This window comes from Hippocampus zosterae, chromosome 1, assembly GCF_025434085.1.
Source record: "Hippocampus zosterae strain Florida chromosome 1, ASM2543408v3, whole genome shotgun sequence".
Taxonomy (NCBI): domain Eukaryota; kingdom Metazoa; phylum Chordata; class Actinopteri; order Syngnathiformes; family Syngnathidae; genus Hippocampus; species Hippocampus zosterae.
Window position 1 is genome coordinate 3,114,759 of NC_067451.1, and position 26,370 is coordinate 3,141,128.

General features: G+C 46.9%; 3 protein-coding genes across 6 annotated transcripts; 1 reads left to right on the forward strand and 2 right to left on the reverse strand.

The window, feature by feature from the left end:
• Positions 1–453: 453 nt before the first annotated feature.
• Positions 454–4,582, reverse strand: btr33 (bloodthirsty-related gene family, member 33). Of its 4 annotated transcripts, none has more exons than XM_052067384.1 (7): positions 4,445–4,577; positions 3,370–3,702; positions 1,899–2,132; positions 1,678–1,813; positions 1,550–1,576; positions 1,326–1,471; positions 454–1,254 (listed from the first exon to the last, which is right to left on the reverse strand). In XM_052067384.1, the coding sequence occupies exons 2-7, from the start codon at positions 3,697–3,699 to the stop codon at positions 832–834; spliced, it is 1,296 nt and encodes a 431-aa protein (XP_051923344.1). In that variant the 5' UTR covers positions 3,700–3,702; positions 4,445–4,577; the 3' UTR covers positions 454–831. The 4 variants fall into 4 exon arrangements, with proteins under 4 accessions (XP_051923344.1, XP_051923334.1, XP_051923363.1 ...); XM_052067374.1 differs by lacking the exon at positions 4,445–4,577 and adding an exon at positions 4,165–4,300 and having other exon boundaries at positions 455–1,254; XM_052067403.1 differs by having other exon boundaries at positions 456–1,254; positions 3,370–3,601; positions 4,445–4,582.
• si:dkey-183c6.8 (protein O-GlcNAcase) lies at positions 4,490–15,649 on the forward strand. The gene is made up of 18 exons (XM_052067107.1): positions 4,490–4,637; positions 6,826–6,877; positions 8,104–8,201; positions 8,274–8,404; positions 8,488–8,659; positions 8,730–8,828; positions 10,078–10,347; positions 10,499–10,585; positions 10,669–11,111; positions 11,286–11,460; positions 11,976–12,032; positions 12,104–12,189; positions 12,271–12,375; positions 12,567–12,658; positions 12,732–12,897; positions 14,940–15,099; positions 15,174–15,579; positions 15,612–15,649. Exons 1-17 carry the CDS (start codon positions 4,598–4,600, stop codon positions 15,308–15,310), a joined length of 2,370 nt encoding a protein of 789 aa, XP_051923067.1. The 5' UTR covers positions 4,490–4,597; the 3' UTR covers positions 15,311–15,579; positions 15,612–15,649.
• A 481-nt stretch (positions 15,650–16,130) lies between these two features.
• si:dkey-183c6.7 (urea transporter 2) lies at positions 16,131–26,039 on the reverse strand. The gene is made up of 8 exons (XM_052067418.1): positions 25,860–26,039; positions 23,984–24,173; positions 22,977–23,105; positions 22,562–22,751; positions 20,735–20,882; positions 18,118–18,252; positions 17,961–18,010; positions 16,131–17,033 (listed from the first exon to the last, which is right to left on the reverse strand). Exons 1-8 carry the CDS (start codon positions 25,984–25,986, stop codon positions 16,851–16,853), a joined length of 1,152 nt encoding a protein of 383 aa, XP_051923378.1. The 5' UTR covers positions 25,987–26,039; the 3' UTR covers positions 16,131–16,850.
• Positions 26,040–26,370: the final 331 nt, after the last annotated feature.

Below are 26,370 nucleotides of genomic sequence, written 5' to 3' on the forward strand. Positions count from 1 at the left end.
GATAGGCTCCAGCTCCCCCCGCGACCCTAGTGAGGATTAAGCGGTCCAGAAAATGGATGGATGGATAATCATAATTATAATTATTATTATAAACATCTGCTTTTACTTTGGAAAACAACAGCCAAACGAAAATGGATGGATGGATGGATAATAATAATTATAATTATTATTATAAACATCTGCTTTTACTTTGGAAAACAACAGCCAAACGAAAATGGATGGATGGATGGATGGATAATAATAATTGTAGTTATTATTATAAACATCTGCTTTTACTTTGGAAAACAACAGCCAAACGAGTAACAGAATAAGTTCCAAAAGGTTTGGTGAGTGATGGAAAGAGGAAAAAAATGTTTTGTGTTCTACATTAATGCAAAATAACATTGTCTCCGATTATTTGATCCATTGATAGAATAATATGGACTATTTGAGAGGGAAAATAAAAAAAATCTAGCTGTTAAGCGGAGCGTGTGCACCGTGGCTCGGCGTTGGTGCGGCCGCTGTAGAGCGCCACGTTGTCTCGGCGTGGCAAACGCTTTGGACGACTGGCTCGGACATATTCCAGCCATTGGAGGTTTTAAAGTGGATATATTTTCGGGAATCAAACGAAAAGATGCTAGATGAGGCAGTGTTAAAAAATTTTCAGGTCATCGAGTCGTCGTTTCAGTGCCTTTAGCGTTCAACAGCAGAGCAAGCACCCTGATTTTTCACCTTTATTTGATGCACTTGCTAATATTTCCCGCGGTTGTGAAGAACATTCTTCTCTGTGCTGTGTCAAACTCACGTTTATTTCAACGACCAATAAAGATTTCAGTTTTTGCCCCCTGTCTGTTATATGGTGACGGTGTCAAAACTCATGCTTCCATCCGCGGGCCGGATGATGAGCGGCGAGCCGTTTCTTCCGTCGTCACTCACGTCCGGGTTGAAAAGCGGAAACACGGCTTCAGTGAAGTGAACGTGCGTAAAGGAGTAGATGTGCGACTTGGCCTCGGCGTCATAGAAGGACACCGTCCCGTCCGCCACATCCAAAAACAGCCCGATGACCTTTGGCCTCTGGGGGAGATATAAAAGCTGCGCTTGTGCCGCACATGCCCGGTACTCAGCGGCGCGTCTCAGACACACGGCCCAGTATCCGTTTTGCGGGCATAGCGTCACCAAGCCTTTCCTGTTGACCGACGCCTCAGCCACTCCCAGGTCCCACGCCGTCTTGTCCCCAACCTCCACCTCCCAATAGTGCCTCCCGGTGGTGAAACCCTGCATAACAAGACAACCCGTCTCCCGCAGCTCCTTTTCACCCGTTCCTGCCGTTCCAGCTCAAGAGTTACCTTGGTGGCCAGCACGCAGGGAACGGTGTCAAAGCGCTCGGGCAAGTCCGGCAGGTTCCGCTCGACGTCTCCATCCTGTACCCGTCTCCCGTCCTCAGACAGATCGAGCCATGGGTTGGCCGTCCTGGGGTCCAGATAAACATCAGCTACAAAGGAGCACAAGAACCGATGTGATCATTCCTGGGATGTGAGTGAGCATGGTTTTCGTTGTAGCGTCTGCTGACCTGCGTACTGCAACATCACGTCATGCTCTGCAAGTTAAGAAAAATAGTTGAGAGACAGAAAACCGGCGTGTGTGTAGAAGTTGCTTTGTAAAAAAAAATAAAATAGAAATCCGTGCAATTCGCCTGACCTTGAATGGAAAGCGTTTTTAAAAAAGAGCAGAGTTGTTGATCAACATGGTCCAAAGCTCTCCTCACAATCCCCACACACGGGTCTGAGTGGATGACGTTGTCACAACAGGATGCTGAAGACAAGCCCGAAGACCTCTGACACACACAAGTTGTGACGTATGAAAAAAAATAAAAAGAGACAAAAAGTAAACCGCTTCCAGCCGGGCTCGCCGCCGCCGACCTGCAGAAGAAGGAGGCGGTCGTCGGTGTTCAGGAGCTGCTCCATCTCCCTCCCTCTCCTCTTCAGCTCCTTGACCTCCAGCTCCAGCTGTGACGTGAGCCTCTGGGCCGCTTGTTCCGTCTCGGCCTGCCGCCTCTGGATGCTTTCCAGCAGCTCGGACAGACTTCTCTCCAGGGCCGCCGACAGAGCAGAGAATATCTGTGCGCTGCGGTCTAGTTCCAACTTGGCCTTTTCCTGGAGACGTCATTCAAAATTGGAGTTGTGTTTACTGCTAATGCTCACATGTGATACGAAAAATCCCATCCATTCATTTTCTGTACTGCAGAACGCTTCAAACAACATGATAACGTAATAATATATACCGTATTTTCCACACTAAAAGGCGCACCGGATTATGAGGCGCACCTTCAATGAATGGCCTATTTTATCATTTTTTTCAAACATTGGACGCACCGAAAGATAGGACGCAATCTACAATGCATCCACTAGATGGAGATACGCTCAAGGAAATGCCAACAGAACGATCAGACGTCAGTAAAACGTATCTAATAAAGCAGCGACACAGTTCACTTAACCAACAGCAAATTATAATATAATAATAATATATATATATAATATTCATTCATTCATCTTCCGAGCCGCTTGATCTTCACTAGGGTCGCGGGGGGTGCTGGAGCCTATCCCAGCTGTCTTCGGGCAGTAGGCGGGGGACACCCTGAATCGGTTGCCAGCCAATCGCAGGGCACACAGAAACGAACAACCATTCGCACTCACACTCACACCTAGGGACAATTTGGAGTATTCAATCAGCCTGCCACGCATGTTTTTGGAATGTGGGAGGAAACCGGAGCACCCAGAGAAAACCCACGCAGGCCCGGGGAGAACATGCAAACTCCACACAGGGAGGCCGGAGCTGGAATCGAACCCGGTACCTCTGTACTGTGAAGCCCACGTGCTAACCACTCTGGACTACCGGGCCGCCTATATATAATATATATGTATATATATTGACTCGTTAATGTTGAACTCTCTTGCTGCTGCTCTATTTCCGTGTTCAACTGCGTTAACTTGATCGCCTCTAGCAAGGAGCCATTTTGGGGGTCGAAATATTACCGTAATAACCATACACAAGGCGCATCAGATTTTAAGGTGCGCTGTGAGCTTTTAAGAAAATGGAAGGCCTTTAGGTGGGCCTTTTTAGTGCGGAAAAAAGGACGTAATATACAGTATAAGAGGGTGTCTGGACATTACAAGACATCTAGACATTATCTTTCTCCTCTGCAAGGATCTGCAACAAAGGCTGTTCACAAATCTCTTCTGGTGTATATTTTAAAGACATATTTTCACCTTACGCGGACTTTAAACTGTTAAAATGTGCTACTTCAGAATAGGAGGCCATTACTATTTGCCGGTTAGCTGGGCTTTGGCGCTATCTCGTGGTATATTGTATTGTGTCTTAGGCCCAACTCACTTTGCTGAGTTCCACGCAATGTTTAATCTCCTCCACTTTCTGCCGTCTGTCCTGGATCATCTCCTGAACCTCCGAGTCCATCTGCTTCCTTCTGGCTCGGACGCGCTCGGACATTTCCCTGGCAAAAGAGTTCTCGCAGAGCTCCGGCCGGGTGGTGAAGAGCGTGTCGCATTTGGGGCAGCTGGAGGCGGCGCCGCGATCCCAGCGGGATGAGATGCAGCTGTGGCAGAAGCTGTGACCGCAGGGAATGGACACAGGCTCGGAGAACACATCCTGACAGATGCCGCACTGGAGCAGCGCCTCTGACAAGAGAGTGCTGGGGGAGGCCATGACCTTGACAGATATCAAAATACGGCAACAATTGAAATCACTTGGATGAAAAATCGCTTAAAAAGACGAGTGGATCAGCAGTAAGATGTGAAATGAATAGTTGATTAACGACGAAACGGAACAGAGGTAATCCTTCCTAAAAAAGGAATATCTGTAATACAAAAAATAAAATAAAATTTAAAAAATAAACAAGCTATGTGGCCTTTTTTTTGGGCGGGGGGGTTAATTAAGCAGGATTACAAAAGAGAAGAGGAATCTAATTCATAGAAGCTCAAAGTACTTGCGTTCACCTTGCTACAAAACACAACTACCTTATCATTAACTAACATTCAAAGGTGTTCAAAGTCCAACATGCTGGTATGGACATCGAATGTGAACGTTTCATTTCGCACATGTTGCATTACACGTATTTTGATTTCCTTGAAGAGAGGGAAAATTTAAATGACTTTTTGGCGTCGGTCCTACCTTGACGTCCGAACGGAAAATGCCAGCGTGGGGTAAGGTACAAGTAAACACTTGGAGATGTTGCAAAGTCCTGAACTTTGCTACTTTCCGCCAAGCCACGCCCACCGGAACGGAGCGTTTGCTTCAACAAGGGGAGAATTTATTTCGTCGACAATTTCTATTGTGACAGGTATTATTTCAACAACAGACGCGTTAAAAATGAAAAAAAAACAGTCGCGTTGCCACGGAAAATGAGCGAGGCAACCGTGAGTTGTAGAAAGTACGAGCTTTTGCTACGCACCTGAACGCATCATCGAGATCCAGCGGTGAGCGCGTCGGCGGCGAAGAGAGGATGAAGGAGGACGACGAAGAAGAAGCAGCATGAAGCGCTCAAGCATGCGCTAGCCGCCAAGACGACTCCGTTGGTTTCCTTGGAGGCGGGAAGGGAGGCAGGATGGAGGAAAAGCAACACTTTATTTGTGGCGTGGTGGAAGGTAAGCGCGATCGCCTTCAGCATCCTTCATTCACATCGTGCGATTGACTTCCTTCTTCCCCTTCCTCGCTGCTCCATCTCCATCCGTTTGACCTACATTTTTTGTGGGATGATCACCCCACCTGTGATATGTGGATGCTCTCATGCAGTCTGCTCCCATGGCCGCACTCTCAGACGAGAAAAGGGCACAGCGCGCCGTGGATGCGATAGAAAGAGGGAGAGTGATGTCGCAAATGCATTGAGGTGATAGTAACGACGATATTTAAAGATAAAGAGGCTTAGTATTGATGGCGAGGTGGGTTTCGAATTACCGTACGTAGTTGCAAGATGCCAGAAGGATAGAAACGCGGAGGCGCACAAATGCATATGCGCCGATCTAAATCAACGCAAACTGTACATGAGGCTTTTGCGTGCGGTAATTATTTTGCAACACTCTCCTTTGTGGGTGCCTGCACTGTAGGTAATTAGGTCTGCAAATGCACATTTCTCTCTCTCTCTCACACACACACACACACACACACACACACACGCACACACACACCTGCACGAAAGGAACTTCCAGACCAAAAATATAATTTTAGCTGCGCGGTATTGTGTGTCCGCTTGCCACTGGTCAACACTGCACGTTGGCTCGCATACATATTCAGACATCACAAAGGGAAGAGAGAAACACTGGAGTTGCTCCCATTTCTAAAAATAGCCGTCATGATGGAGAGTGCAGCCAGAGATGAATGATATCCGGTAAACATGGGGACGAGAGGCTAGATCACCTCCTTGACATTTGACCACATTTATCGCAAAGCAAACACAAAAAGACAACTTCAATCATGTCGGGATGATCGAGTACCAACACCACCGGGCTGATACCCGTCATCATCATATCATTCAATGTCTATTAAAAAGAAAGAAAAGCCATCCAGTGCCAGCCCCACAACAAAACGCAGAAAACAGTGACTTTGTGAAAAGTTACATTTTATGCACAACAGTGACTCGATAATAATTTTTGCTTTAGTGATGCCTCGAACATCTGAACAGTCCCTTTCTCGTGTCAAATACCACCAACAACAACGAAAATATGCTTTTGACGGAAAAGTAAACCCAATTCCAAAGAAGTTGGGACGTCGTGTTCAAGATAAATAAAAACAGAAAACAATTATTTGTTCAACCTCCATTGAATTAAATACACTGCAAAGACAATTTAATGTTCAAAATGATAAGACTTTCTAGTTTTTAGCAAATAATCATAAATTTAGCATTATATATTTTCATTTATGCCTCACACATTGTCTCAACTTCATTGCAATTGGGTTTGCCCAAATATTAACCACTGTATCAATTTGAAATTTGACCTACTTTCCAAACTATTTGCATGCTATTTATTAGTAGTAATATTTAGTCGTGTGTGTGTAATGATCAAATAAGAACTGGCAAAGACTTCTCTGACCATTCCCAAATAAAAACATTTCACGTCAACAGCGCGCTAAGAGTTCAGGTATCGAGTGTTACGGAGGTTACCGATACCGGACAACGATACTTACGGCAAACAATAAATAAATAGTGACATTGAGTGAGTCCTCCTTGGCAGACGTTTGACACTCCACTGCAGCAATTAAATGGTGAATCATCATCTGTATCAAAAATAAAATTAAATGACAATGTATTTACCAGGCGGCCCGGTAGTCCAGTGGTTAGCACGTCGGCTTCACAGTGCAGAGGTACCGGGTTCGATTCCAGCTCCGGCCTCCCTGTGTGGAGTTTGCATGTTCTCCACCGGGCCTGCGCGGGTTTTCTCCGGGTGCTCCGGTTTCCTCCCACATTCCAAAAACATGCGTGGCAGGCTGATTGAACACTCTAAATTGTCCCTAGGTGTGAGTGTGAGTGCGAATGGTTGTTCGTTTCTGTGTGCCCTGTGATTGGCTGGCAACCAATTCAGGGTGTCCCCCGCCTGCTGCCCGAAGACAGCTGGGATAGGCTCCAGCACCCCCCGCGACCCTAGTGAGGATCAAGCAGTACGGAAGATGAATGAATGAATGACTGAATGAATGTATTTACCAAAGGTACTCGAGGCACCACTACTAGTGAGTGAATGCTCATACTGGTGAATAGAGCTGCAAGAAGTGCTATTGAACATCCCTAATATATACTGTAAGTACTCATAAATACATAAATATATGATCTTCCTTCTCTAGGTTTCTATGGGAGGCCGTGGTCTATGGACCAGAGGAGAATTCTCTTCCAGTGGTAAGCGTGCCACCGTCGTGTATGCGCATCGTCACGGCAGTTGCAACATTCATGTGCGTTTAGTCAATGTTGGTTTGTGGACACAAACTTTGGAAAGCCTTCCGTTCCGTAGCGGCGGCCGAGCGTGGAGCGTGGGCTCTGCGGTTATTTATAGATCCAATTCTTTAGGCTCAAATGGAGGCGGTAGTCAAGGTTGCGTAAGTTTGGCACCGTGTGGACAGAGCGGAGATGGTAGTTGGACGTGCACGATACACAGCGTCTGTTCAGGAAGTGAGAGGCGCCAACAACACAAATAAACATGTTGATGTGTTTGTATGAGGTGTTTTCCATGGAACGGTACCAATCTATTGATAATTCAGGAGCCCTAAGATCAATACAGCGCCACTACTACCTGACACCGGTGTAATCGCAGAGTGTCAAGATCATAGCAATACTGCTAACGATACAGATCTTTGATTGGCTCGCATTCAGTGGCAGAGCTACATGGTGGCCAGAGGGGGGCCCATCCCACACCTCGGTAAAATTTTTCAGACCTTAGACCTCCGTTTTGATGTGGATGCATCCATCCATCCATCCATCATCTACCGCTTATCTGGGGCCGGGTCTCGGGGGCAACAGCTTTAGCAGGGAAGCCCAGACTTCCCTCTCCCTAGCTACTTCGTCCAGCTCTCCCCGGGGGATCCCGAGTCGTTCCCAGGGAAGCTAGGTGACATAGTCTCTCCAGCGTGTCCTGGGTCTTCCTCGGGGTCTCCTCCCGGTGGGGCATGACCGGAACACCTCACCGGGGGGGGTGCTCCGGAGGCATCCGAATCAGATGCCCAAGCAACCTCATCTGGCTCCTCTCGATATGGAGGATATCAGAAGTCATATTCGTCAAATTGTGGTTTCATGAATTAAAATGAACACGCATAGCAATCTTACCCAACGGATTCATATGACAAGCGGGAACGCGTCTCAGAAAAACATTTAGAACTGTGAAGGATCCAAGGACTTGCGCGTTTGTGATTTGAATGAATTGGCTGTCGATATGCAAAATGTTGTCAGCCGTCAGTGACAATTGATCACTCCAATTGGCTGTCAGCTAGCCAATCATTGAACGCGATAGAAGTAGTCTCAATTCTGGAGCGCATTCTGAACACACAAGCGCACGAGTCTATACCTGTGCACGTTCCACTGAATATTTTTTGAGCCAGCTGGTCAAAATCCCCTCGCTTTTTCTGTACTAGGATGCAGGACTGGGGTTTAAACACTTACCTCTACGGCCCAAAAGATGACCTGAAGCACAGGCTGTTGTGGAGAGAAGTCTATTCACCCGAGGAGGAAGGTAAGGACCTCCTTTCCACCTGTGACAAGTCGAGCTGCTGCTTCTTCATGTTCCGACGCTATCCTCGCACAGGGCAATTGCGCACTCTCATCAAGGAGGCCCAATCCAGAGGCCTGCGGTTCGTTTACGCCCTCTCCCCCGGGCAGGACATCGTCTTCTCCTCCCCCTGTGACCTGACTCTCCTGAAACGCAAGCTGAGACAAGTAGGGAACACTTGAGATTTGACAACGCTTCACACGCAACTTGACCCCCGCCGTCAATTTGCGGCGTCGCTCGATGCGCGCAGGTGTCCGACCTCGGCTGCCAGGCGTTTGCCATCCTCTTTGACGACATCGATCACTCCTTGTGTCAGGCCGACAGCGAGGCCTTCTCTTCATTCGCGCACGCTCAGGTCACCGTAACCAATGAGATGTATCGCTTCTTGGGGGAGCCGCCCGTCTTCCTGTTCTGCCCCACGGGTACGCACGGTGCACAACTCGGTCAAAGCTTGACTCGTGGAGCGAAATTCACTTGCTCTCATCCTTGCAGAGTACTGCGGTTCTCTGTGTTCCCCCAGCGTGCAGAAGTCTCCTTACCTGCAGACTGTTGGCGAAGACTTGCTTCCCAACATCACAGTTATATGGACAGGTGAGGCGCTGATTTTTTTTTTCTTTTGGGGAGGGGGGCACTTTTAAAAATATCTTCAGGGTGGTTCAAAAGCAACAGGTGTCAGTTTCGACGAATTTGAACAGTGTCATAATGTTCATATTCAGCCAATCCATCAAGGTTTATGTCTTCATGGTGTTGAAAGTGTTCCTAATTGTCAGGCTACGTTTAACTCTTTCATTCCACAAGACGTACTTGTACGTCTTTTTAAAATTAGGCCCCGCCTACCAGGTCTTTTTTTTTTTGCGTCATAGAGAGGAGGAGGGTCTGATGCAATCTGTGAATGAGAATAAGCCGTTTGCATTGTAAAATGTGTTTAAAAAAGCGACCAGTAGGTGGCAGTGGTGCCTCACGTGCTCGAAATGCATGATTTTACAAAAAGCAATTTTTTTTTTGCCAAGGAATCGACAATTCCATGAAACGTAGCCATTTTGTAATGCCGATTACTGAAGAATGGAAAAAAAAATTTCTGCTGAAAGAAGAGAGTCCAAACTTTATTTTGGTAGGCTCCATGTATATATAGCATTAGAAACAAATATTCTGTGGGCCTTGCAAGGTCAATCCAAATGCAGTAACACGCTGGGAATGAGGGGGTTACTCCAGTGAAAATGGCTGGGGTTGAACGATTCAGGTCCTTGTGTGGAATGGGGTCATGAATGATACTGTCTTTGGAGTCTGTGTTTCTTCATTTGTCAGTTTGACACAGTTCTTGGCAGTAAACCGATTATGTACCGTAGTGTAATTCCTGGTACATTTTTTAAAACGTAAGATGGTTTAAAACATTCAGCGGGAGTTCATTCCAAAGAAAGACCAGCAACGGAAAAAGCTCGATCCCCTCTGAGCTTCCGCTTAGTTCTCGGTACCTCGAATATTGTCTGATCCGCAGATCTGAGGCACCGGGCAGGTACTGTGGTTAAGATTTGAAAAATAATAGAATATTAAAAAGAATGTATAGGGAGCCACTGAAGGAGTAGGAGTTGTATGCTCCCTCTTACGAGTAGCGGCCACGAGGCGAGCACCAGCATTTTGGACCAACTGGAAGCACTTAGTGGAGGATAAAGTGCATTGCAGTCATCCAGGTGAGATGTGACGAAGGCATGAATGACTGTTCCAAAGTGCTTTTGAGAAAAGAAAGGCTTTCCTTAGTTTAGCCGGCTGCCTAAGATGAAAGAAGCCGGATTTAATCCCAGCACCAATTTGCCGCTTCAATTTAACATCACGTGGTTTCCAGGGAACAAGGTCATCTCAAGGAAACTATCCGTGGACCGCCTGGCCGAGGTGGAGTCGGTACTGCAGCGCCCGCCGCTCATCTGGGACAATCTGCACGCCAACGACTACGACTCCCGCAGGCTCTTCCTGGGTCCTTTCAAGGGCCGCGAGCCCTGGCTGAGGGGCCACCTCAGGGGCCTCCTCCTCAATCCCAACTGCGAGTTTGAGGCCAACTACATCCCGCTGCACACGCTGGCAAGCTGGTACAGAGCTGGAAGCCAGGAGACAAAAGGTGACCTTGCACGGATACAAGGCAAAAATAGGAAATCATGTCGTATATATTTCCCAAATGTTTCGCTGCACCATCTGGCAGCGTGTGTGCTTCAAAGAAGTGAGGGACAATTCCGCAAAGAAAGTATAATAATGCTGTTTTTGTCCTTTAGACGAGGAGACAGATTATTGTCCTGACAGAGCTCTGTCCGCCGCATTGCACGACTGGATGGAAGAACTGAACCAACCTCTACAAGCGGGTGAATATTCTACTGTACTCTGATCGAGCAAAACAATTCAAATCAAAATAATGAAACATTCCTACATGTGGATTTGTTCCCAGGACGGCAAAGCGCACGAGCAGATCACCGCTGTTCCCGATCCAAAACGCCAGACAGATCTGACTGCACCTCCACCTTTCGAGGGACCTCTATGGTGGAGAAACTCCCCGTCTTCCCCCTGAACTCAAGCTCCCCCCCTCCATCACCTACCAAGGGCAAAGGGGAGAGTGAGGTCCGTGAGGGCGAGAAACGTCAGCCCGGGCAGGTTCCGGCATCCAGACCCGCAGTTCCTGCCGGGGGAGGCCATGGACCTAAGGCCCAGGGTCGAGGCCTCTCTGGTGGGAAGGGCCTACTGAGTGAGGCCCAGGTGCGGCTGCTGGTGGGCCTCCATTATCTGCCTCACGAGCACGGCCCGTCGGCCCAGAAACTTATCCAGGATCTGACCTGGCTCAAAAGCAACTGCCACCTGGTCAGCGCCAACAGCAAGAAGAGCACACCGCACAAGGTCGGAAGAACCTTCTACAGTTGGGGATGCCAAACTTTTTTCCGGGGTCAGAAAAAATAGAAACGCTGTCAGGACCACTGAGAAAATCTCGATGTGTGCTGTAGTTTGGACACCCCCGATCATCCGGTCTTCTGTTCTGGATCAAGTCTGTGATCGTGGTTTGTTTGTCCACAGGTGGATGAATGGCGGGACCGGGCTTCTGGGTTCCTGTCGCTGTGCGAAGACATCGCACAGCTGCACTGTAGCGTCGTGGGCGGAGCCAACCGTGCTGTGCTGTATGACCTTTACCCTTACGTGTGGGACCTGAGGAACATGGCACTTGTGGCCAAGGCCTTCGTGTGCTGGCTGGGTGAGGAACATGCAGTGGTGCCTTGACATACAAGTTTCATTCCTTCCATCTAACTCAAAAGTCAAAATCCTGACTGAAATGAATGGAAATGCAATTCATCTTTTCTAACCTCCCTTAAAGAAACGAGAAAATGGCACTCATACTTAATTTAAAAAATACGGTAATGACACCATTAAAAATATTTTGAATAACCAAACAGTTTTTTCCTGGACTGAGAGGCAAAGTCATTAGGCTTTAAAATACACAACCTGTAAATTAGCTTGTTTTACGTTTAGTTTGGCAGTAAACTTTCAAAAGACTCACAAGTCGGGTCACTTGTACGTCAAGACACCTTATACAGTGTTGTTGTTGTTGTTTTGTTTTGTTTTTTAATGTCTTTCTAGTTGACTCATTTTTACCTAATGTGGGTGGGTCTGGAACGTATCCCTGGGGTTCACCCTGATGACAATAAAATGGTAATTATAGTCATAAAAGTTGCTGCTCTCACACTCACACACTGCTTGTCTGTCACTCAGATGGTCGTGTCCTGAATGACAGCGCCACCTTGGCCTCCTGGAGGAATTGCTTCCACTGTGAGTAATCGAGTCTTTCGATTATTATGATTCCCGTTGTCGGAGCAAAAAGTTCTCTCGATTTGAGGTAGTGTGCGGGAAGACCACGGGAACGGAGCTACTGGGGGAAGAATCGGAGCCATGGGTGCTCAAAGGCGGCGTATCCGGGGAAGTGCAGGTTGGTCCTCAGCTCCCTCACGTGAAACGGCTCAATTTGGTCACTCGACTGACGTGCTTCACGTCTCGTGCATGAGCGCAGATGCTTCTCCCGATAGGCGGCAGCGGCGAACTCTTTACCCACCCTCCGCCTCTCTTCCCCACCTCACGACTCTACAACATCAGGCCCTACCGCAGTAAGGACAAGGTAGGAAGCTAATGCTAGCTAGTTATGGTGAGACCACTCGGGGCGTGACGATGTCTTCGCTGCAGGATTTTAATAAGCAGTGCAGTGTACGGATTAATTAAAACAATTCCTCCGTTTCTCTTTGTATGCTGGGTTTCCTTCCTCTCAGGGTAATTCCCACTCATTGTTTACAACGGTTGGGTCTTTTTCAGGTGGAGTTGTACCGCATGGTACGTCAGCTCCACCTCAGGTCTCAGTGTGGCCAAGATTCCGGTGCGTCTCATCCGGATGTTGTAGGAGACAGGTGTGTGTCAAAAGGACCGGATCTCATGCAATGCCCTGCACGGACTCAAATAAGAGTCGTTCTGCTTGCTCAGGTGTCTGGGATCATGCCTGGCCTTGTGCCCCGAGTATAGCTTCATCTTGGAGGACGAGCTGGGAGTGTGCGGCTGTATTTTGGGCATCCTGGACGTGCGCTCTTTTGCCAAGAGGTGTCAGGCCAGCTGGTTGCCCGCCATGAGGGACAAGTACCTTCCCAAAGGGGTACGTACACGCCAAAATAGAACACAAGTAGGGGAACCATGGGCGGAACACTGAGCCAAAGGGTGACACACGGTTGATGACGTCTACGGAGGACTTGGCTTCATCCTGTGCGTCACAGCCCATGCTCACCATTCTTTATGTCCTCCACACTGCAAATATTGCTCTAGGGCAGTGGTCACCAAACTACGGCCCGCGGGCCGGATCCGACCCGCCTCCACATTTGGTCCGGCCCCCCTGAACAATACCAGAGTCTTTTGATTTATTTTTCATCTATGTATATTTGTATTTTATCATAAAATTTGGCTTTTGCAATAAAATATTCCTTAGTTATGAACTATTATGTACTAGTTATGATTAACTCTTAGCTAGTCACAATTTCGTAAACACATACAGTATAACGTGACATTTGTTCCATCCTTCTGCGGTCTGTGCCATTATCTGGCAACCCCAGAAAAAAAAATCCTAAACCCGTCCCTCTCAAAGAGAACGTAATCATGGCGAAAAGGTGAGGTAAGAGAAAAAAAATATTCAGAATACAGGGAATTTAACCCAAAATGGAGAAACTTTTTTTTTTCAATGCAAAGAAAAGATTGTCTGTCTCATCTGTCGGTGGCGGTAAAAATACAATCTGCGGAGACATCGCATATTATCATAGTCCGCATATCGGACTATGAATCCCGTCACAACAACAAGTACGATTTTTTTGCATGGGCAAATGAGAGCAGACAAACTGTCAACGCTAAAAAGAGGAACGTTAGCTCAGCAAAATACATTTGTACGCCAAGCTCAGCTGAACCAGCCATCTGTTTGGGCTAGCTTTCGGTTTGCTCAACTGATAGCAAGCAGCGGTAAAAATGCGGTTTGTCAAGAAATGCATGAATGCTGTCGCAGAGGTGGTGTGTCCCGAGAAGAAAGACGTCTTTAATACCGCGAGTGTATCAAAAAAAAGTTATTTAATTTTGTGTGGGTTTCTGGGAAACAATACATTTTTACGTCTAGGTACTCTCAGTCACACTTTTGCTGTTACAAACTGACCCTGATCCCCCCCTCCCCATCTGAGAAGCGAAAAGTTATGTGGCCCTCACAGGAAAAAGTTTGGGGACCACTGCTCTAGGGCTTCCTTTTTGAACTGAGATTCAATCCGGTGTCAATAAAAGACCAGCATTGGGAATACAATGCTAGCATTAGCACTGTAAACAAACGACGTTAGCTGCAGTTGCTACATTATAGTTTTGAAGTTTTATATTTTGCAATGTACAATCAATTCTAAATCATCCTGTGCATCAAAGCACACACCCATCATCTTGTACTGCAAATACGGCTCTCGAGAAGACTTTTTGGAACTGTAGATTGAGATTCTATCCAGTATCAATGAAATAGCGGCGCTAGCAATACAATGATAGCATTAGCACCGTAAACAAACAGACGTTGGCCGCGTTTGCTACATGTCTAGCATGATGTAGTCGTAACGGAGTGTTACAGCAGAGCTGCTATGGGTTTGAAGAGTTCTATTTGGGAAGGTACAACCAATTCCAAATGAGAACTAGGTGATAAACATTCCCGCTGAATGTTGCTAATTCTGCGTCACTTCTAGAGTAGCGGCTCATCAGTGACACATGACGGTGGTGGTTGTGTCATGGCATGGGCATGCGTGGCTATCAATGGCACTGGTTCGCTTGCATTTCCTGCAAATGATTGCTTAGAAAGCGCGATGAATTCTGAAGTGTTTGGGGTAATATCATCTTGCTCATCGTTACCCAAATGCTTGAGAACTGATTGGACGGCGCGCCACGGTGCAAATGGACAATGACCCGAAACATACTGCAAAAGCTCCCGAGGAACTTTTGTTTTTTAAAAGCAAGGAAGTGTAGCAAAACCTGAAGAGAGATAGTATAACTGCAGTCACAGACAGTCCTAATGCTCAGTTAAAAATGATCACGGAATATATGATTCTGATTGAATCAAGAAAAGTATTTGGTTGCTGTATTTTACAGAATAAACGGTCAGTCCAGTGAACATGTCCTCTTTTTTTCCCTCCTCAGGATCTAATCAAGCTGATGGAGGAGGACCAGGGAGAGTATCCCGACTCGCTCCTCTACCACTTCCCCTCCCAGTTGCGTCTTGACACTCTGCCCGAGCTGGTGGACGTCAGCGTCACCCGCACCCTGCTCGTCACCCTATTGGTGGCCCTCAAGGCCAACGGTGAGGCCGGACAGGACGTCCGTCGTCTTCCCCGTTTATCGAATCCTCCCACTAACTCGGGTGCATTTGCGCAGGTTCTCAGGGTGTGTTCTGCGAGGTTCAACCGACAGACCGGCAGAGGCTGGAGTTCTTGACGAAACTGGGCTTCCTGGAGATACTCAGAGGGGAAGCTAGGAGCAGAGAGGGGGTGGTGATGGCCAGGTTGCTTTGAAGACATTATCACTGACGTGCACATGCCAAAAAAAAGTCACCTTCAAACACACTCACACGCACAGCGACGTGTAACGTTTGCACCAATGCAGTGGATACACCGAGGCGCTGCATAAACATAACACGTTTGAAAAGTATCCGTTTGGCATTGACACGAGTGTACTTTTTTTTCCTCCTTCCTGGCGGATTTACAAAATCAAACACTACTGAATGTTTTTATCTCTAGATGTCCTCTCAAGGGAGACAATAAGGTGGGAGAAGTGTCTTCAAGTCAACAGTATTTATAGAGCACTTTCAAACAGACCAATCTGGATTGAAACTTGCTTTAATAACACCCCCCCCCCCCAAAAAAAATAAGGTGGGAGAAGCGTGTTCAGATGATTCTGGATTGAAAATGGCTTTCATGACACCCCAACCTGCATCCAAAATAGGACGGGGTCTGGAGAATTTTACACGTGCTTAGTTTAGATGGCTGTTTACATGCATGAAACGTTTGTGGCTATTCATGGGAAGAAAAAAAAAATAAAAACGGACGTAGATTTAGGAGAAAACACCAAATGCTAGTGCATGTGCATACAAACGACATCAGAAACACTCAGATGCTCATCCTGTGTGTGTGTGTGTGTGTGTCTGTGTGCTTTTGTGGTTTCACCCTTGACCTTCCATCACAGGCCTTTCTCAATCAAATGAGCCAAAACACGCGACGAGAAGCACAACAGCACTCGCACGTCACCCTTCAAGTGAAAGTACGCACTGAGAATGTTCCTTCATTCAAGAGGCAAAACGTTTGTGCAAGTATTTTGTATTTCGACTTTGTTAGCGTTTTGTTTTTTTTTTCTACAATTCACTCTCGACCAATCAATCGATTACAGACTGAAAAGCACTTTTGTATGTTTCTTATGACCAAACCCATCACCGCAGTCTGTGAGAAAGCAATCGAGTCTCGCATGTGAAAGCATGTCGATTCGCGACATCGAAATCGAAAGCACTGTGGCAGGCGTACGCAGACGGCAGTCGTCGAAGCAATTACAAATGAGCGATGCGTTTAAGGCAGGGGTGTCAAACTCATGATAGTTTCCCTTGGAGGAATGTTATGACCGAAACTGAATGAATAAGTCAAGAATAACGGTTTATTGAGCGATTGTGTAACTTACTGTGATGAGGGGGTTTGGTAACAAGAAAATGCTTACAATATCCCTTTTATTTATGATGAATTTGAAATTTCGGGTACAGATTTTAGCGAGCATCATGAAAGTTAACATGTTTGATTCGCTGCCACGGGCCACATAAAAAGATGCGGTGGGCCAGATCAGGCCCCCGGGCCTTGAGTTTGACACCTCTGGTTTAAGGGGAATCGTGCTGTGAACGATTTTGAAAAATCACCCACAAGGGCAACATTGTGAGAAAAAGAACATGCAGTTATTCCTTCACTTGTGCACGGTAATAATAAAAGTCGCCTCCAGTTGTCACTTGTGAGTTGTCTTCAACCGCGTAACTGCGGTTGATCTTCTGGACCAGATTCATGGCGAGAATGTCTCGAGCTACACGTCAGTGCTGTCTCTTTCCTCGGTGTCGCCAGCTTCCCAGCGGTCGCGAGAGCGCAGGTTCCGTTCGGGGGCCTTGACCCGAGCCAGGGGGATTCGGTACGCCGACAAAGTGCCCGTCAGGAGCAGGAGCAGCGTGACGCTCAGCGTGGCTGCCCAACTGCACGCCGGCGTGCCCATCTGAAGAGCATTTTTGCGATTGCCGGTTTCAACAAGAATCGCTTTCACGTCATGTGACATTTTTTTCCATACGTAATATCTCAATTACAAAAAAAAACTTTTGCATGAGAATTACGGTAGGTTTTTTTTGTCGATGTGTTTTTTGGTGCATGTTATTTAGTTGTGAACATTTTGGGGGTGAGAGGCAGAGAGTTTTGTTAATGGGTTTTTTTGTATGAGTGAGGTTTTTTCGGCATGTGAGAGAGGTTTGTGTGCGAGTATGTGCATGGGAGAAGTCTTTTGGTGAGTGAAAATGAGTTTTGGTGAAGGTGAGAAGTTTTATGGTGAGGAAGGATTCGGTTTTTGGTGTGAGTGAGATTTTTTTTTTTGGTGTTTTGATATTTTTGTGTGTGCATGTGTGAGTTTTAAGATAAGATATCCTTTATTTGTCCCACACTGGGGAATTTTAAATTTAAATTTAAATTAAATTTTGTGAGCAAGAGAGTTTTGGAGGTTTTGCAAAGGATTTGGGGATTGAGATTTTTTTTGTGAATGAGTTTTTTTCTAATGTACGTAAAAGGTTTTAGGCAAGAGGCCTTTTTTTAGTCTGAGTAAGACTTTTGTGTTTGTTTCGATTAGTCTGAGAATTTTTGATACAAGTTGGGAGTTTTTTGGTTTAAAACTTTTTTTTTTGCAGTGCGAGTTCTTTTTTGGGTGCGCATGAGAGTTTTATTGGTGACATTTTCTTTGGTGGGTATGATTTTTTTTTGAGTGGCAACTTTTTGCGGGTGTAGTGATTAGGTTCTTAGTATGTTGGAGTGAGATTTTTTTTTTTGCGTGAGTTTGTTTTAATTAATGTGCTATCTTTTTTTTTTTGATGAATGAGGTTTTTGGTTTGAAAGAGATGAAGTCACAAAATGAACTTGGCATGCATTGACGGCTACTTACAGCTGCCAGCAGATTGCTTAAAGCAATGTCGACGAAAGCAGAGAGGAACGCTGAGGAGGACACATCGCTCATGAAGGCCTCAGCAGAAACCTTTTTTTTTTTTTTGACACTTCTGGTAAGTTCGAGTCCTCGCTGGCGTCTATGTGCTGTGTCTTACCGCTAGCGATGGCCAACAGGTGGGTCCTCCAGTTGAAGGTGAAGAAAAGTCCTCCCACAGCCATGCACCCCAGAGCGCCATTAAACCCGGACAGACCCGTATAGAGGGACTCGTGGCGCACTGCCATGGACAACCCTGCATCAACACGCATACTCATGGTCACAACTCACTGGAATGCACGCAGATCAATTGGCAGTACTAACACCAGCCGCATGGTGACACCATTTCACACACTACAACAGTATTTTTTTTTCCCCACCCTTACTCATCTATGAAACCGAAATGCTTTTAGATCAGTGGTGTCGAACTCAGTTCCTGGAGGGCCGCTGTCCTGCATGTTCTCCAAGTCTCCCTGTTGCAACACACCTGATTCAAATGATCAGCAAGCTCTGGGCAAGCCTGACATTGAACATGTTCATTTGAATCAGGTGTGTTGTAACAGGGAGACTTGGAGAACATGCAGGACAGCGGCCCCCAAGGAACTGAGTTTGACATCCCTGTTTTAGATATTCATTGGAATTTTACTTCATAATTAAAAAAAAAATATATTCATTCATTCATCTTCCGTACCGCTTGATCCTCACTAGGGTCGCGGGGGGTGCTGGAGCCTATCCCAGCTGTCTTCGGGCAGTAGGCGGGGGACACCCTGAATCGGTTGCCAGCCAATCGCAGGGCACACAGAGATAATAATAATAATACATTTTATTTATAAGCGCCTTTCAAGACACCCAAGGACACTTTACAATAACAAAAAACACAAAACAATACAAAATCATTGATGAGTTAAAGCATTTCAGTTGTGTGAATGAGAGCATCTTAGTCGTGTATAATAATTGGGAAAAAAAAATCAGTCGTGAGACTGTGCATATGACATATGACATATGACATATGTGCATAGGAATGAAGCAGCAGTATGTGAGAACTTTTCTGGACAATATTAGAGCATTTCAGTAGCATGTACCGAAAAACGACATCTGTATTCGTGAGACATTTGAATCATGTGTATGAGAGCATCTCGTAATGCACTTCAGCAAGAAAAATAATCTATATCATGAATGAGAGTATTTTCATAATTTGGAGGACAGCATATGAGAGCGTTTCAACCGTGTATTGGAGCAAAAACAAAACAGAATGCTCTCGTACATCCCGTATGAGAGCATTTTAGTACTGTGCATTATTTTTTCCTCACACTCATGAAATGTCCTTTTTCATTCATGCTCCCCCACACACACCCTACAAAAAAAATTTTTCTCACTGATCGACATGACGAGAATGCTCTCATATGCACCGCTGGCATATTTTCGAAGATAATAGAAACAGATTCCAGAATGGCGTGCAAAAGAATTTCAGCAGAGGTAAAAGAGCACTTGAGAAATCGAGCATGCGAGTTCCACAGTTGCGTGTACGAGAGGTAATCCTGAATGATGTCTCTAATGGGGCGGCCCGGTAGTCCAGTGGTTAGCACGTCGGCTTCACAGTGCAGAGGTACCGGGTTCGATTCCAGCTCCGGCCTCCCTATGTGGAGTTTGCATGTTCTCCCCGGTCCTGCGTGGGTTTTCTCCGGGTGCTCCGGTTTCCACCCACTCTACAATTTAGGGACAATTTAGAACACTCTAAATTGTCCCTAGGTGTGAGTGTGAGTGCGGATGGTTGTTCGTCTCTGTGTGCCCTGCGATTGGCTGGCAACCGATTCAGGGTGTCCCCCGCCTACTGCCCGGAGACAGCTGGGATAGGCTCCAGCACCCCCCGCGACCCTAGTGAGGATCAAGCGGTTAGGAAGATGAATGAATGTCTCTAATGGCCCCTCAGCTCGAAGTCGACCCTCTGACATGTGTCCACAGGAGACAAAATCCACAGAGGGGGGGGTGCTATGTTGACACAGGTGCACCAGAGCGAGGCAATCCACTCTTTTTCACTAACTCAACCGCCAGCAATTAATTGAGTGTTCGGATAAAAAAAGTTGTTTTGTGTTTTCAAACATAATAATAGGTGTAGGTATTATTTATGTACGGTATTTATTTCTCCATTTGGAGTTGCCGTCTTCAATTTCCACTGTATGATTGGTAACTTTTGAGTGTGCACGTATGGCTTTTAAAGGAGGGCATGGTGAGTGCCGTGGGTGTCAGCCGAGCGGGCAAATAAACCACTTCAAAGAAATCCGAGCTCAGGATGCCAAATATACACGCCATGTCCATTCCCCGCGGCCCGGTAGCCCAGTGGTTAGCACGTCGGCTTCACAGTGCAGAGGTACCTACCGGGTTCGATTCCAGCTCCGGCCTCCCTGTGTGGAGTTTGCATGTTCTCCCCGGGCCTGCGTGGGTTTTCTCCGGGTGCTCCGGTTTCCTCCCACATTCCAAAAACATGCGTGGCAGGCTGATTGAACACTCTAAATTGTCCCTAGGTGTGAGTGTGAGTCCGAATGGTTGTTCGTCTCTGTGTGCCCTGCGATTGGCTGGCAACCGATTCAGGGTGTCCCCCGCCTACTGCCCGAAGACGGCTGGGATAGGCTCCAGCACCCCCGCGACCCTAGTGAGGATCAAGCGGCTCGGAAAATGGATGGATGGATGTCCATTCCCCGTAGTTGTCATTGATTCTTCTTTTAGCGGTTGAAACTCACCAGCTAGTGTTCCAATTGCAGAGCCCAGCAGCGCATGGATGGCCTGCAGTGGGGAATAAAGGCAGAGTCCGGCCAGGATGAGCAGCGAGGGACCCAGGGAACCACAGGCGAAGATCTGACCCACTCCGAGGGGGATACCTTGTAACACCTGTTCGCCAGAGAACATCATCGGGATGTCACATGTTTAGAGTGCCTCGTTGTAGATTGAGAGTGCACCAAGTCAGCATGTGGACTGGGGCTTCGGTCTGGAGTGGCCATTTTAGAGCGCCTCATAGTTATGTGTAAGTACAAGAATGATGAGGTCACATTTTTCCAGGCATAGTATTTGTAATTTTTTTTTCCCATTATCACGGTTAAGTAGGGCGTGATGGGCATTTTGAATCCCCTTTTTGTATGGGCTACTTGGCTTTATTTTTAATCAATCAAATTTGTTGACTGTCAATTTTATACAATATCACATTTTGATGAATTGCAACCACTGGAAGCGTGCTGCCCTCGCCCGACTCTGCTCCATACAATTTAGATTTCATATGCCGAGTTGCCATCTTGGGCAGACTGCAAGATGAATACATGAAGTATAAATAGGACCCACGTCATCATCATCATCATCTCCGGTGGCCGAGGACTATCGGGAAATGGAAGTGAGAGATGGAAAGCGGAGAGGGAGTCAGAGTAAGAGGAAAGAAAAGACCATTATTTCATGTCGGGAAACCGTAACAGAAAAAGGCTTTGAAACTGCAAAAGGAGGACTGGAGCGCGAGGGAGCGATAAGACGGAAGGTGCTGATAAAGTGATGGAGGACAGATTTGAGAAGGGGAAATTCAGATGCTTTGAATTCCTGAGAAGGGAATTGGGGAACTATAGGAAGGATGTGAAGAAACAGACGTGAATGCTAAATAGATGCTAAAAAGGAGGCAGAGAGGGGAGAGACATTTGCTATTTTAGGATACCAATGTGTGACATTTTTATCCGATCATATCTCAACCTTGTTTGTTGCTACTCTTAGTCAAATAGTAATGCCGGCTTATGATAGAACTACAAAAGCAATGTGACTTTTTACTTCAATCAGCCCCATTTACTGTTAGGACTCGGATGAAAAGAGTTTGGGGGGGGATCCAAAAACGTAGACAAAAACAAGGTCTCCGTAGAGAAAAAGACAATTTAATGTCTGAATCGCACCAAAAATAATGCGAGAACATAAAGCGCTGGTCCACAATAAGGACCAGGAGGCAAATCCAAGCGAGTAACAAAAAGTGCTTGCACAAAAGGGCAAGGAAGAAAAATAAAGACCGCAAAATACAAACGAAAAACAATGTAACACCTGTACACGCACAAAAAGCCAGATCACCAAAACAAAACAGTACTTACTCAAAAATGGGTACTGAGAACAATAAAGCGAAATCACGACAAGGTCAAAAGCCAATAAGTCAAATAGCAGTGGCGCTAGCAGTGGCGCTAGCAGTGGCGCTAGCAGTGGCGCTAGCAGTGGCGCTAGCAGTGGCGCTAGCAGTGGCGCTAGCAGTGGCGCTAGCAGTGGCGCTAGCAGTGGCGCTAGCAGTGGCGCTAGCAGTGGCAGAGACAATACTCCCACAACAGGTGTAGGACGGTGGAGTCCTTAAATAGTGCATCTATAGATTACAGATTGGCAGCAGGTGCGCTAGAAAGACCGCTCATGCCACCTGCTGGCCAGACCGCAAAACCAAAACGTGACATTTACAATGTCTTCACATAGGCCTGGCTAGCTCGCCCAATCATGTTTGGATTTCCCCTTCCCCGATTAGCTGGTCTGAGCAAGCCAACTTGGAGGTTAAACACCGGAAATGATACCTCGGTTGCACTGAGCGCCGTGGCGTTGGGCGGCGCGGCGCTCGGCGCTATGGCGAGATGGTGCGGGAAGTAGGGGTTATCTCGGCCGGTGCATAGGAAGTAGAGGACGATGACCATGTTAAAGGGAAAAACCGCAACTGGCAGGTCCCAGCGGTCCAGGACTTGAGAGAGACCACTGAAGAAGAAGACACTATCGGGGGGGGGGGGGGGGGGGGGGGGGGGGGGGGGGGAATCAAGTGATATGATTATGATGATATCTTTTGATGCAATTTTTTGAAACAACATCGAACTGACATAATGACATTCAAACAATGTTTCAAACTTGGGTCAGTGTTTCAAATTCCAGTTTTAAATTGTGTTTAGGGTTTCAAGTCAGGTCTTAAAAAAATAATATCGACATGTGCGTATGTCTTGCCTTGTGGCCGAGCCCAAACAAACGGGCAGCAGCAGCCACCAGTACCAGTCTCCGGCGCTGTTGAACGCACCCATTAGCAGGGAAACCAACATTCCATTGAAGCCGTGGTGTCCTCCCCGCACTTCTGCACTGCGGACACACGGGTTGATGACCAAAACTGTCAACAAATCAAGGCTTACTTCAGAATATCCCAGAAGTGGGTGTTCTGACTTAATATGGAATCAGATGTTTTGTTTTGTTTTGTTATGAACTCATTTAATGCCAAAATGTAAAATTCTGTTTGCAAAAAAAAAATAAAAAAATCACTTAGTGCCAAAATGTAAAATTATGTTTTTGGTGTTTTGTATTTTTTTTAAATGATAAAGGGGCTGTTTGCAATCAAAGTATCACAAATAGAAAAAAAAACAGCATCAAAGTGAAAGTTGTGTTGGAAATAGCCTTCAAAATTTAGTCCAAATGATCCAAAATGGCTGGCGCCGGCTCTCCCAATTAAGCTGGCGTTAAATGAGTTAAGGATCTGAGTGTGTGCCACGTAAATGCGAATCTGTGGTGCAGATAATTGGCGCCATCTTACTGCTCCTTCCACACAGTCTTAATATACTGAGGCACCGGAACATTCTATCACCAATATTTAGTGTACCGTATTTTCATGGCCATAAGACGCAACATTAAAGTCTCCAATTTTCTCCAAAATGGCCGCAGTATCTAATAACGCGGGTCGTCCTGTATACGAAGCGAGTTCCAAAATCTGTAAATGCTGTTTTGTGACTTCGATGATGGCCCCACTCGACAGACCACTCCGACGTGTTACTTATATCGAGAAAAGGCGGAGGTCCCTGAAGGCAGCATGCGGACGTTAAAGTGGGAAGGGTGGTCATGAAAGAAAACGCGTGTTGGGCAAGGTGAACATTTCTTCTCGACTTGCACCTACAGTATGTAACTTACTCCCACTCCTGGAATATCCTTGAAAAAAAAAGCTTGTGTGTGTCAGCGGTTGTGGCTTCAACCTGTCTAGTCCCAAGATGACCGCGGTGAGGGTGGAGGTCAGCAGGCCCACCGTTCCCAGCAGGCCTTGCCAGGGGGAGGCCCAGTAGAGTGCGAGCAGCATGACGGCACCACTCAGCGGGTTGTTGGCTAGAATCACCCGCGTCACCCCTCGGAGGGCCCACACGGCCAGCTGCAGCGCAAACCACTTGTCTGGGAAGACGTGCGGACAATTACAAAAAGCTGCAAGGGAAATTTGCCCCAATTTGTGCTCAATTCATTTTGGTGAGCTACAACATAATTGCAATATGTGTTACGTCTCTGAATCTGTTGTTGTCAGTAGAAAAGAAACTGGAAGGTGAAATCTAATTTTCATCATTCATTTATTTTCTGATCTGCTTTATCCTTACAAGAATCGCGGGGGGTGCTGGAGCCTAAGTCAGCTGTCTTAGGGCAGTAGGCGAGGGACACCCTGAACCGGTTGCCAGCCAATCGCAGGGCACACACAGACCAACAACCATCCGCATTCACACTCACACCAAGGGACAATTTCAAGTGTTCAATCAGACTGGGAATGTGGGAGGTAACCGGAGTACCCGAAGAAAACCCACACAGGCCCGGGGTGACCATGCAAACTCCCCACAGGAAGGCCGGAGATGGAATCGAACTCTGTTCTTTTGCACTGTGAGGTCGACGAGCTAACAACTTGATCACGGGCCAGCCCTTGAAATCTTACATTTGTTTTCTAAATACATGATACAAGTTTGAAGATAATTGATGAAAACATGTGCAAAGGCTGAAAAATCACGTGAAACTATTTTCACCATGGGTGGCCCGGTAGTCCGGTGGTTAGCACGTCGGCTTCACAGTGCAGAGGTACCGGGTTCGATTCCAGCTCCGGCCTCCCTGTGTGGAGTTTGCATGTTCTCCCCGGGCCTGCGTGGGTTTTCTCCGGGTGCTCCGGTTTCCTCCCACATTCCAAAAACAGTGGCAGGCTGATTGAACACTCTAAATTGTCCCTAGGTGTAAGTGTGGGCGTGGATGGTTGTTCGTCTCTTTGTGCCCTGCGATTGGCTGGCAACCGATTCAGGGTGTCCCCCGCCTGCTGCCCGAAGACAGCTGGGATAGGCTCCAGCACCCCCCGCGACACTAGTGAGGATCAAGCGGCTCGGAAGATGAATGAATGAATGAATGAATGAATGAATATTCTCACCATTTCCGTTTTCCAGATTTTTGGGGGGTGTGGCTAAAACATCGCTGCGTGACAAGGGCTGCCCGTCGATGACCAAGAATCGAGTGGAACTATTCCGATTGTGAAACGTCGCCGCTAAATTTTGATTCTTAGTTAGCCGCACGGAAGAAACGACATCGACCAATCGACCATGCAGGCCACTCCCACCGCCTGAGCCGCGGCACAAGTGAATGGCAGCTCCGCCGGGGCCTGCCTGCCTGACTGCTCCATTTTCCATCCGGGTCCGCAACCGCACACCTACGCACGACACATTGCCCAATAAAAGCATCCTCTCTGAGGATAGTTTGATAGAGTGCATCGTTGTCGACCTGAGTGTTTGCATGTCGCACAGAGAACGGTAGTGTAGCAAGGAGGTGATTTTTATGTTATTTATTGTCTGTTTCGTTAGCCAGCGTGTAGACCCGGGGCTTTGGTCTGGTCAATGGACACTTTAGAGCACCTCGTTGTTGCGGCGAGAGAACAGCTCTCATTCAATCTTTCTAACATTCTATTTATACCAAATGTTTCCCTCTTTTCACTTCGCACAAGCTCAACATTTAAGATGAAAAATAAACACTCGGGTCAAGCACAAAAGTACAGTCGCCAAGTATTTGCTCCGTGGATGCTTCCACTCGCTCCAATACCGACAAGTTGTTGGGATTCCTTACCTTGGATGTACTTGTCCAAGTCCACCATGTCCCCAGTCAGCGCCATCAGACTGTTGATAAGACGGCGAGCGTTGCTTGCTCGTTTCCTTCCAGCGTCCTGGACATCTGCTTTCCTGTCTGTCCACATGATGGGAGCTCCGGCGAAAAGTTGGAAGTGTTTTCCTCTGCGTCTCAACTCTTTCAGCCTCCAACAACTCCCCCCGACCCCCCACACTCCATCCCCACTCCCATTGCTGCCGAGCTGATGACTTATAAACCCGTAGACCGGGTAACGCATTGACTCCGCTTTGGATCAGCCATAGAGGACTAAAGTTCAACCCCATGAGGAAGAAGGATAAGGCCGCGTATGTCTCATCACCTATTGCTTATTTAGGCTACTCATCCACCTTTTTTAGGGCAGAATATGGATCAATGTTTGTCTCCCTGCTTCATTTGCAAAGCCATTAGCGCGCTATCTATATTCAAAAGGTATAATATGTAAACCGGCGGCCCGGTAGCCCAGTGGTTAGCA

Bases quoted from the DNA above. Each gene is read 5' to 3' on its own strand.
- btr33 (XM_052067384.1), bottom strand. From the start codon at position 3,699: ATGGCCTCCCCCAGCACTCTCTTGTCAGAGGCGCTGCTCCAGTGCGGC. The intron at 1,814-1,898 runs GTCGGCGGCGGC...TGTGTGTGTCAG, and splicing joins ACCGCCTCCTTCTTCTGCAG to AGGTCTTCGGGCTTGTCTTC. The intron at 1,472-1,549 runs GTCAGCAGACGC...GCTCCTTTGTAG, and splicing joins CGTGATGTTGCAGTACGCAG to CTGATGTTTATCTGGACCCC.
- si:dkey-183c6.8 (XM_052067107.1), top strand. From the start codon at position 4,598: ATGGAGGAAAAGCAACACTTTATTTGTGGCGTGGTGGAAG. The intron at 4,638-6,825 runs GTAAGCGCGATC...TTCCTTCTCTAG, and splicing joins TATTTGTGGCGTGGTGGAAG to GTTTCTATGGGAGGCCGTGG. The intron at 10,586-10,668 runs GTGAATATTCTA...ATTTGTTCCCAG, and splicing joins GAACCAACCTCTACAAGCGG to GACGGCAAAGCGCACGAGCA.
- si:dkey-183c6.7 (XM_052067418.1), bottom strand. From the start codon at position 25,986: ATGTGGACAGACAGGAAAGCAGATGTCCAGGACGCTGGAAGGAAACGA. The intron at 18,011-18,117 runs GTAAGACACAGC...TGTCCTCCTCAG, and splicing joins CCTGTTGGCCATCGCTAGCG to CGTTCCTCTCTGCTTTCGTC. The intron at 17,034-17,960 runs GTAAGTAGCCGT...AATGCTCTTCAG, and splicing joins TAAGCAATCTGCTGGCAGCT to ATGGGCACGCCGGCGTGCAG.